This window comes from Sarcophilus harrisii, chromosome 3, assembly GCF_902635505.1.
Source record: "Sarcophilus harrisii chromosome 3, mSarHar1.11, whole genome shotgun sequence".
In the NCBI taxonomy this organism is placed as follows: domain Eukaryota; kingdom Metazoa; phylum Chordata; class Mammalia; order Dasyuromorphia; family Dasyuridae; genus Sarcophilus; species Sarcophilus harrisii.
In genome coordinates this window covers 142,585,558-142,597,855 of record NC_045428.1, presented here as the reverse complement: position 1 = coordinate 142,597,855, position 12,298 = coordinate 142,585,558, and the positions used below count along the sequence as shown (strand labels likewise).

The 12,298-nt window shown below is 35.8% G+C and overlaps 1 protein-coding gene across 1 annotated transcript in view; it reads left to right on the top strand.

Moving 5' to 3' along the window:
- The first annotated feature begins 1,933 nt into the window (after positions 1 to 1,933).
- DCT (dopachrome tautomerase) overlaps positions 1,934 to 12,298 on the top strand; it is a 30,863-nt gene continuing 20,498 nt past the window's right edge. Inside the window, exon 1 of the mRNA XM_003765795.2 lies at positions 1,934 to 2,780. Within this exon, the coding sequence (XP_003765843.1) occupies positions 2,471 to 2,780 (310 nt within the window). The 5' untranslated portion in view covers positions 1,934 to 2,470. The remainder of the gene's footprint in view (positions 2,781 to 12,298) is intronic.

Sequence of the window (12,298 nt, the reverse complement as noted above, 5' to 3'; positions counted from 1 at the left end):
TGACAAAAGAGAAAAGAAGTACTTTTGTGAATATACCAATATAATCAAAGCCTACAGTAGCCCAGTGTTATGGGTTATGGCTTTTCCTCATTTACATGTTTTTCTGCTAGGCTCCTTTAGGTGTATGCCCACTCTTTCTCCAAAGATACTAAGTGCATTGGTGGGAAAGTACGACCTAGCTTATGTGGATACTTGCTTTAATATGAGTACTTGTGATTTTGTGATTTCTTTTGCTTTATTAAGGAAATGGTTATTTATAAGATTTAAAAGTATCATTATTGTGAGTGGCTACTTGTATAAATAGAAACATATCTGTAGAGGCTAAGGAGCTAGACTGATAAGTAGAGAGTATGCAGTATTACCATCAACAGGGTTACTCATAAGACTCAAAAAGTTTAAGCTATAAGCATGTGATAGTAGTCCTTTTCTGGGAAATTGGTTCGGTTAATGTGAGAATATGATGTTGTTTAAAGGTAACAGGTGTGAAATGTTATAAGTGAGGGTGGCCACTTCATATACTCCAACAGAATTATATGTGCATTTCTGTAAATAAACCAAATAGATGAAGCTATGTCAAAATATTAGAGTTCTGTGTTTCAGTTGCCTATGGAAGAGGAAACTGAGTCTCAGAGAGATGAAGTGATTTTGCTTAAAGATGCAAAAGGAGTTAAGTATAGAATCAGAACTCCAATTCAACATATACATTTAGTTTTCCATGCCTTATCCAGCACCATTATCAAACTGTGAGGAAGTGTCTACATCTGTTTTCTTTCATGATTTTAATTGCCTCTATTTTTGAGCCAACAGATCCTTTCTACATAGCAGGCACACCTTTTTTACCTAACTTGTGTTACTTTCTTGCTATGTTACCATGATATGTGCATGAAAAGTTAAAAGACAATACTAGACAAAGTCCAGGGAAGAGTCATTTCTAGTTTGGTGTGTTTGTATGTGTGTATGTGTGTGTGTGTGTGTGTGTGTGTGTGTGTGTAGGGGGGAAAGGTGAATAAGAATCAGAGAAAGCTTTATAAAAGACAACTTTTGAGTTGCTATTTAATGCATGGGTAAATGTCAGGTGAAGATGGAGGGAGAGCATGTTTGGCAAAGGGAATGGTTGAGGAAAAGTGGGTGGAAAGTCACTGATTCCAGAAAATTCTGAACACATACAAAAGACTACATATCAGCTGTTACAGAGAGATATATGAAGAGTTATGATGAACTGTTCCTAATTCTCTGGCAGGTGGAACATTCTAGTTGCTGATTATCAGCTCTCTCAATATCCTGAAGATGTCCCAGAAGCAGAGAGAGGCCATTACGAGTCTAGACAGATGCTTTGATAATATTTGATTGCTTATTTAAATGAAAGTATCAAAAAATATGTTTCAGTATCTGTCACTCTCAATCACTCACTGACTTCATTATAACTTTGAAAAGGACAATTTCGAGTTTCCAGTGATAGATTAAGATATTCTATTTTCCATAAAAGAAAAAAATCATTTGCTGAGAAGGTGTGCCAATCAGGAGAATAGTATGCTATTATTCTGCAGGGAAAAGTATCCCTAATCATTGAACAAAGCAGAGCCTTGTACTGCAGTCCTAAATAAATGTTGTTTTATTTCTGAAGCTGCCTGACCCCCTGTAATGGTCTTTGGAACCTGTCAGTAAGCAGTCATAAGGACAAATTTTAGTTAACTTGCATGCTTGCCCTTAAGCATTCTTTGACATGGGGTTTACTGCATCTATTGACTCCCCAGGAAGTTGGAGGTCATAGCTTGGCTGAGGCACATGAGTTGCAGATAAAGAAGATGTTTTTACCCCCTTGAACCAGGGCCAGAGACTTTACTAACTTGACTATGCTCTCCGTGTCATGTGCTCACTATGAGGATTTCTATAACGTTAATCCCACTAATGAGGGCTTCTCCCAGCCACTACATAATCCCCACAAGTCCTGGTGACTTGGCAAAGCACCCCAGTGAAGAGACCGCGCTTTTTGCTTTTTGAACTGAGTTCAAGATAATTAAAGTCAAGGAGTAGAAAAAGGGAGGGGGGCAGATGGTAGAAATACCAGTATAATAAGTAGTATGACTGTAGCGCTTTGTAAATTAGCTCAATTAAACAAAGTCTGATTTTTAACGGGGTTAACATGGTAAGAAGTGTAGACCTCATTAAACTGAACTGCTAGAGGAGTTTCTAATTAAGTCAAAATTATTTCGGTTGTTTCACACTTAAAGCCACATAAAACAGTGTGTGTGCATATGCATGTGAACATGTGCACATGTGCGTGTCTTGTGGTTTTGCATGTGCTCTTGTAAAGGAAGGGAGGCAAAAAATAAAAAAGACAAGGGGAGTGTGAGAACTGGAAAGAATCTAGGAAGAGAGAAAGTGATAGAAGGAGGTCAAGCTAAAGGGAAAGAGAGGAATTGAGGTTTTCAGATTCTGTGAGAAATAGAGATTTTCCCGTTTTGGAACAATGATCAAGCAGCAGCAGGCTGGCTTGCCACGGTCAGTTATTCTCATTTGTCTGGGATCCTGTCTCCTCTCTGTGAGCTGGAGTCAGTTTCCTCGGATCTGTATGACTGTGGAAAATCTAGTATCCAAAGAGTGCTGTCCACCTTTGGGTGTGGAACCTGCCAATACATGTGGTATACTAGAGGGCCGAGGACAATGTGCAGAGGTGCTGACAGATGCCAGGCCCTGGAGTGGCCCCTACATGCTGCGGAATCAGGATGATCGTGAGCAGTGGCCTAGGAAATTCTTCAACCGGACATGCAAGTGTACAGGTGAGAGGCCCAAATGGGTCAGATCTTCCATCGTCAGCGCTGTCCGCTGTACTCCTCCACTTCCCCCAGATTGGATATACTCAGGGAGGAGGGGAGAATTTTTATCTAGGAAAAATAATTTATTAGGGAGAAGATGATATTATCAGAGAATATGGGGCTCAGTTTTGAAGAACTAAGCGTATTTGATTTTTAGTAGTGAAACCACTGGACAGGCTGATTCTGATCTATAACAAATAGACTTTAGGAAGGCAACCCAGTGCAATGGACAAAAAGTCACTTGCTAGCACTGCTAACGATTTTACCTTAGGCAAGTCACTTAAATTATCTGATCCTCAGTTTCTTCCTCTGCAAAATGGGGATAATAATTACTATAGGACATGCCTCACAGGATTGTTGTGGAGCTCAAAGGAGATACATGTCAAGCTCTTTGCATACTTTAAAAAGATGTAAACTTCAGCTATTACCAAATAAATGTCAAATAGGGCAAATGGGCACTCTGACCTCTTGCCAAATGATTATGGTTTGTTTGTAAGAAGGTGCTAAAAACAAAGCATTAGCAAGTCAGGTACAAGTCTCTTCAAGATTTCTAAGGTTCTCTTCTTAGGAAATGTGTTTGTACTTGTTGAGGAGGGAGTGGAGATTAATTATTAACAGAAGTGACGAATCTAAATATTCTAAATTCTGTCTTCAGTTTTTCTATATGCTTCTAAAATATTTTAAAATTATGTAAAAATACTAAGCAAAAGCTTTACTATGATTTTAGTTTACCTTTATTTAATTTATATGTTGCCTGTACTCTATAGAAAAAAGGGTTAAGTAATGAAGACTGTGGAGCTTTTCCCTAAAATTTTTAGAAACATCTTACCAAAATGTCCATTTCTCCATTGATTAACAAAAGTTATTTTCAGGTGATTTCCTTGCTTATAGAATTGCATCCCTATTAATATCCCTTGATACCTGCTTAATATGGTCAACAAGGTAGTAGTTGTTATGGCACTGATCTCATCCCATTAATGTTGATGATTATGATACTATGATGATGATGATGAGATAATTAACACAGTACTTTATGGTTTTTAAGGTGCTTTACATATATTGTCTCACATATGTGTCCTCACAATAATACTTCCAGGTAAGCATTGCTATTATCTATATTTAACAGAAGAGGAAACTGAGAAACTGAGGAAACAGACATTTAAAGATATACCCAGAGTCACACAGTTAGTAAAATGTCTATTTGACTCCAAGTCCCATACTCTATTCACAATAGCACCTGGCTGTGAGTAGAACTCTGTTTAATGGCTACAAGGTTAATTTTTTCCAGAAGAGTAGTGGTCCCATAAGCATTATTAATGATGTTTGGAATAGAGGACCATTTAAGGTATGAGTTCTTCAACTCTAGATTTGAAATTGACATTTTTTTCCATTGTTCTTGCTTTCCCTCTGCCTTATCTTTCAGTTTATGCTTCAATATGACATACAGTTTTGCTCTAGAATTAAAAAAATCCTTATGGCTTTTTCAAGTCTTCTCAAGTTCTCTTCAATAGAGCTCCCCTCCAGTTTTCATCCCCTATGTACAACAGTGATAAACACACAAAAGCCAGAGCAACGTTTGAAATACATAAAACACAAGAGCCAATTTCAGAAAAGCACTTGGATGGTGTTATTAGGGCAATTGGTTTTTTTGAGTATAGAAAAATTACTGGAAAATTGTCATAAGTACTGTGCAGTTGGCTCAAGAATGTGATTAATTTTATGTTTTCATCAAGTGAATGTTTACTTTTTCCTTTGTAATCTGTCTATATAATAGTCATTTCTCTCATGTCTCTAATTGCTGATACCCATTCTCAAGTTACCTTCTATTCAATTACCTGTGTATGTGGAACTCTCAGTGGAATGTGAGCTCTTTGAGGGCAGGGACTATTTAGTATTTATTCTCAGTGCCTAGCATAGTGTCTTACACATGGAAGATGCTTATTAAATTTTTGTTTATGTGAATTGAATCTCATATTGTTGATTTTCTAATAAAACAAAAAATATCAATCCTTAATATACTTTTAAATGTTCAACTGTATTGTTTACATTAATAAAGTATTTTAAATGTTTATTTTTATTTTTCCATAGGTTTTACTTTTCTCACATCATTTCATCACATTAATTAATAATTAATTAAAACTTACAGTTCCTATGATACAGATGAAGCATACTGACACAAATAATGGTATTATTTAGCTAAATGTTAAGTACTTGCAACTTATAAACTTTTAAAATAATGATTTCTAACTCTCAAAAAGATAGGGAGGAACAACATTGCAAAGGCTAAGAATTTTTGTAATAAACAACATGACAATGTGAAGGTTTGCCAAAGTTGGAGGTGAGAGGTAGGCATGAGCATCTCTGTGGGAGAAAGAGACAATGACAGGGAAATTTCTAATTAGCAATTATCTTATCTTTCTGCTGTGGCTAATGAGTAAACATGTTTCTCCTATGATCAAGGCTCAGTAGGATGGAAAGATGGAGAATGAACAAATAATTTTAATTTCTAGGTGATACTATTGACCACCAGCCTAATCTTATTTACTAGTCAAGATCTTGGGAAGTGCCATGCTCATCCTGACAGGTGAACTCCTGATGAAACATTGAAGGGGCACCAAGCTCAGTTTGATTCTCAGTAGGTGACTTTTTATTACCCAAAGCCACCTCTTTCAAGTGGCTATACTTGCCTTGTTAGTTTAAAGAAGTGTGGTCAGAGGTGAAAAGTATTTCTCATCATGGTTCCTTTACTTTATCAGACCAGCCTTGGGGTACCACCAATTGGAAACTCCACCTTTGCATTCTCATCTTTGATTCAAATTTTCAGTGGTCAAAAGTTTTGCCACTTTCTCAGTCTTTTCCAATCAGTTTCTGAGCTTGGCTACTTTCTATAGAAAAGGAATTGAAAAGAGAGGAGGTACTCTTAGCTGCTACTTTTCTTTTTATAAATATATTTTTATTTATTTTATTAAATATTTTCCAGTTACATTAAAAGCTTTTAAACATTCACTTAAAAAAACTTTAGTTACAAATTATTTTTCTCCCTCTCACTCCTTTCCCATTTCTTGAGAAGGCAAGCACTATGATTTAGATTATACATGTGAAGCCATGTCAAATATTTTCCCATATTATCCACGTTGCAAAAAAACGCACACATACAAAAGCCAAGAAAAACAAAGAAAGTGAAAAAAGATCTGCTTCCATCTCACTGAGTTTATTGATTCTTTCTTTAGAGGTGAAAAGCATTTTTCATCATGGATCTATTAAAATTATCTTAAATCATTTTCTTGATCGGAGTTTAGATGCTACTTTTCAAAAGTGTTGTCACCCAATCTGAAGCACTGAGGGCATTATTGAAAGTTTACATTGTATCTAAGTACTTTCCCAAGAGATAATGTATGATGGAATAAATAAGAGGGGGAATTGACCCAGGACTATAAAACTACAAAGTCTGTAAGTTGGAAGACATAGAGAATACCAGAGATCATTGGTCCAATGCCTTATTTTATAGACTGGGAATTTGGGACTTAAATGATTTACCCAAGATCACAGTATATTTAGTGATATACCTGGTACTAGAATAGAAGACTCTTATTCCAGGCAGCGAGGTAGTACAATGGATAGACCATGGGGCAAAGAATTAGGAAAATCTGATTTCAAATTTGGCCTCATTAACTTACTAGTTGTGTGATCCTGTGTGACCTATTTGCCTCAATGTCCTTATCTGTAAAATGAGCTGGAGAAGGAAGTGGAAAACGACTCCAAATGCCAAAAAAAACCCAAATGCGGTCATGAAAAGTTAGACATAACTGAACAACAAAATTCCAGGCTTTATTAGGGCAAATAGTGAACTGGAAGAGTTTTATGTTTCAGTGGCAGAAGGAGAAGCAAGATAGAAAAGCATATCTTCTGATTCTTTTACATATGCTTCTCACTATTTACCATTTCAGAGATGGTAGGACTTAGAGCTAGAAGCCATCTTAGACATAGAGTCCAGTGCCCTCATTTTACAGATGAGTAATAGAGAGAGGAAATGATTATTTAGAGATGTAATGACAACTTTCTTTTAGGAAAACGAATTACTATGATGGTGCAGATCATCAGTAGTAGATCACTCAGATAATAAACAGAAGTAATTACTTAAATGATGCTAAGACTGGACTTGAAACTGATCATAGGAGTTCTTCATTACACTTGCCTCAGCTATGGATGTTTCACAATTTTGTAAATGGATGTTCTAGAGAATTAAATAAAAATTCTTGGATTAGTTAATTTCAGAAAAGTTTGTTAGAATGCAGAATGTTAAACCATGATAATGTGTCCAGTGGCTTTCTCTATTAGTCAAGAATTTATTTAGGAAGAACAAGAACTCTCATGTTACCTAATTAATTCCCATGGTCTTCAAATGTGACTTACTTTCTTCATTTTAAAAATGAGGACTTTGGGATAGATAGTCTATAAAAGAGATGCCAGAGCCAGTTCTTACCAACTTTCAAGTACATTGTTATATTTTTCAGTTTGAGAATTTATACCTCCAATTCAGGATTTAATCTAGTGTTTTATTGAGTGTCTAGACTTGAGAAAATGATGGAGAAAATGTTATTAATACAGATAAAATTTAAAAGTGTGTTTTATGTACATTTTCCCTGAAAAAGTGGTTGCTAAACATTTTCTAGCACACTCCTCTCTCCAAACTAGGTTTTCATATATCTAGGAGGCATCCTGAGCCCTGAAATCAGGAAAACCTGAAAGATCAATCTTCAGATATCTCCTGGTTGTGTAATTTTCGGCAAGTCACTTAATCTTTCTTCATTTCAGTTTCCTCAACAGTAAATAAAGATAATTAAAACACCTATTTCCCAAGGTTTTTGTGACATGGGCAAATTACTTAATCTCTATTTACTTCAATTTCCTCACCTGAAAATGGGTATGGTAATAACACTTATGTAGCAGAGTTATTGTAAGTATCAAATGAGATAATATTTATAAAATGGTTTGCTGGTAATGTATTATGTAAATGCTTATTATTATTATTATTATTATTATTATTATTATAGTTCTAAAATTCAACAACCTAATGCTTCAGGCAGAGAAATAGGTAGAATATACTACTAGCAATTTAAAGTCCTAGATTTTGTGATTCTGTTTGTTTACCAGCTTCTTTAGAGATAAACTTAAGAAATGCTATCATATTATGGCTTTCATTGCCAGTCAGGGCTGAATTTTAGGACAATCAGGCATTCATATTTAAAAACTTCACCAGCAGCCTGGAAATCATGGGAACATTTCAACTGCACCTTTATCTTTGGATTTTAAAAAAAGGTGGCTGCCACAGAGATTTTGAATGTTTGGTGTTGAATTTCTTGTTTGTGCAAGTGTTTAAGTGCCTCAGCTTTCCAATCTCTAAAATGGGGATAATGATGAAAAATGTCCTTGTAAAATCCTTTTGAGCTATGTAGATGAAAGGTTCTATATAAGTGTAAAGTATTGTTATTATAATAATAGAATCTTTAATTAAAAGGAATAGACCATTTAGAGCTACTTGTAAAAGCACTAATCGGCTGGTCTTTAAAACCACTTAGTCTAATAGTCTTCTGAGTTTGAACTGTACTTGGCATGTAGGAACACATGCTCTGTTAGGTAGTTCTCACTCTCTTTCTATTTTTAAACCAGCTCCAAAAGGTAACAAATTGTAAATCCTCTATGTTGAAGAACATCATAGATGGTGGAGAAATCCATGATCTAACAGCTTCCCTCACCTGCCCCTTTACTGCTACTACCACAAAAACCTTTTTTTAAAAAATCTGTTTCTCTTCCTGGAAACATTTTCAAAAGTTTGTGATGCTAATAGGTGTAGAAAATTTATCTCTTCATAAATGGAAATAAAATATTCATGTTAGAGTAAGTCTAAATTAAAGAAATGACAATTGTTAAGCTTTTGTTTTGTAGGTCTCATGGATAGGTTCACTCTTTTATAAGTTCTCTTGTGTGTTTAGTTTTGCAATATCTAAAATGAAAAGGACTAATTTCAACATGTAATATATTTTCTTTGCATTGTATTAAGGAAAAAGTGTGTGTGTGTGTGTGTGTGTGTGTGTGTGTGTTGAACATGACTTACAAAGCTCCCAAATATATCAAAAGTTCTAGAGTAGAGCAGATAAATGCAAGCCCTCTTTAATAATTACCATTATGTGGTCTTCATTGTTGTTCAGTCATATTTGACTCCTGGGTTTTCCTGGCAAAGATACTCAAGTGATTTATCTTTTCCTTTTCAGCTCATTTTGCAGATAAGGAAACTGAGGCAGACAGAGCTAAGTGATCTGACCAGATTCATATAGCTAGTAAGCATCCAAGGTTAGATTCGAACTCAGAAGATAAGTGCTCTATCCACTGCACCAACTAATTGTGGTATTCATTCACTGGGAACTTAAGTACTGATGGTACCATGGAATGAATGGGAGCTCTAATACTTAATCTATGACATGTATGACTTGAGGAAAATCACGTAATCTCTATGAATCTCAGTTTTCTCAATTGTACAATGATGCCCCATGATCTCTTCCAGATCTCTATCTATGATCCTATAATCTACAGGCAATCCCATTTCAAGGAGGTATTCAAAAGAGTGGGCTGAGACAGAATCTGGGTCAATTACCACTAGTGTCAATCACAAGGAATGCTAGTTAAGGAACCATTTCATTATTATTAAACTCCAGGCATAGCTTAAAAAATGGCAGAGATTAACAAAAACTTTGTATTCAGAGAAAAAAATTAATATATTAATGCTTGATATTTCCTGAGTTTCTTGTTGCAATATTTGGAGAGGAAAATTTCTTTGTGTATTTAAAAAGGAAGAGTTTCTCTTCAATCACAGAGACTCTATTGACATATTTGTAAACATCTGCATTAGGAAAAACATTGCATTGTGGACTTAGCCAAATGACAACAAATTTAATCATATCACACACAAAAAGCATAAAAGAGACAGAGACAGAGAGAAAGAGGTGAAGGGAGGAGAAGAGAGAGATGGGAGACAGACACACAAAGGAGAGAAGACAGAAAGACAGAGACAGAAAGAAAGCAATGAAGGAGGGGGAGAAGAGAGAGATAGGGGAGAGACAGACACACACAGAAAGGGGAAAGAGAGGGAATGGGGGAGAGAGAGTGAGGAGAGACTGAGATAAAGAGAGAGAGGTAGAGAGAGAAGCAGGGAGGGAGAAAGGAAGGAAGGAGAGGGAGAGGGAGAGAAAGAGAGAGAGAAAGAAGGAGAAAAGAGGAGAGAATCATTTCGTTAGCCTTAATGAAGGCAGATTGGTTTTAATGAGAGATACTACTTCAGTAGCTAATTATACAAATGTAATAAGAACAATTTAAAAAAGAAGAAATATAATAAGAGGGAACTTGGTACTCTTGAGAGACCTTGACCTTGGAAACAGAAAACCCTGTGTCTGAATTGCTGCTCTACTACTTATTAGCTTTATGATGCTAAAATTCTCTAACCACCATTTTTCTTAACTGTAATACTCAAATAGGGAAAAAGGAAGGAAGGAAAGAAGGTCTGAAGGAATGGAGCATTTATGCTATGTGTCAGATATTATGAAAAGCATTTTACAAATATCATTTCATTTGATATGGACTTCTGATTTCATTAATGTAAATGTTCCCTTTGATGGAGAAGACCCTATCCTTCCCATCTTGTGGCACTTTTGTTCGTATCCATACTGAAAGCCTTCCTCCTTTTCTTTTGTACTAGTGAGCTGTTCAGGAATTCTCTTTTGCTTTATCTACAAGACCAGTCCATCTTTTTCCATCATGCATTTCTTTGATGACAGCCTTTACTTTGGTTTTTCTTTGTAGTTCCTCATTTGTTGTAATACGGATAGGTCACACTCATCATATACTTTTCCCCTACTCTCTGGGTGATAGCTAGTTTAAATTTTTTGGACACTGTAATACTCCCTGGTAGGGGGTAATAATACTCTACTGACTTATTTCAGGACCAAATTAGTAATGTGTATAAAGAGCTATAGAAATGCTAATTATTGTTGTTATGTTGGCAGAAGAAAAGAGATGACATGAATTTGAACAGCTTTGCTCCTATAATGGAGGTGGTGATGGTCATTTGGACAAGATTAGTCAGTGACATGGTTGTCAGTCTTGGAACTTATTAAAGAATGATTCCTTTTCTTATTAGTCATTTATCATGCCCTGGAAATATTAAAGATTATGACAAAGTAAGGTTATTGAGCTACATAAAAGATGGCTCCCACTACATGGCAAGAATGTGATCCTGAAATGCTTAGCTCCATGGATCTTTTTATCAACTTGTCCTTTTTTCAAGTCTCCCCACTGAGCTCCTTGGTCCTGAACCTCTTTCTTTCACTTTAAACACAAAAGAATGCACAGAGAATAAAGGGTTAATGCCAAGTGAAATCTATGCTTCTCTCTCTGCCTCCCCCTATGGTTTTTGGCCTTCTGAAGCTATAATCCCCTTTCTTTGGCTACACAGAGAGCAGTTTTGCATCTTTCGCTCCCTTATGCTCTGTATTATGTAAAACATCATTCTATTTTCACTTGACAATAACTGAGTTCTAAGACACCTCCTGATACCACCTTAATTTCAGATTAGATTAGTGTGCATTTGATTTCCCTCTACCCTGGCCTTTCTAGTTACTGCTTGCATTATTGTTATTAGTACCTCATTGCCCAGAGTGCAGATAAGCAGAGATCTTTCAGTAGCTAACAGGAAAACCTAAGGTGAACTGTACCTCCTGACAATATAACAGCTAATTCACCTTTACAACCTGCCAATTTTCATTGATTTTTTATCTTAAGTCTTTTGTGAAATAAAGTGGACTTTCTTGACTTCCTGTGTTTCATTCAAATTAGGGAAAACCATCTTTCCCTCCTTTTTTCTTTTTTGTCTCATCTTTGGGTAGCTGTATATAGTCCTGCTCCCAAGAGAGGAGCAGAAAGGATGAATTTCACTGAAGAGGCTTTTTGTTTGTTTCATCCTAACTTGACAGAAAAGTTCAGGGTTCTTAGAGATAGTTATTGCTTTGTTGCCAAGTAGGATATATATATATATATATATATATATATATATATATATATATATATATACATGCATACACACACAGAGAGATACATATATGTACATACAGTTTTTGTTTTACATAAATCTGCATTATACAAATAAGACTTTATGTAAAGAATTCTGAAAGAAATATACATTAAAAAACCCCACCTATGTTCCTGTATTATAATGTACTGCTCTCTCTCTCTCTCTCTCTCTCTCTCTTCTCTTCTCTCTCCTCTCTCTTCTCTTCTCTCTCCTCTCTTCTCTCTCCTCTCTCTCTCCACTCCTGTCCTTCATTTGGGCCCATCCTTTCCTTCCAAAAGCCCCCCAAAATAAACAATTAAAGAAATTTCCAAAGGAAACAGACTTTGACTGCCACTGTTGTTGGATTCAGGATTGGTTTAAG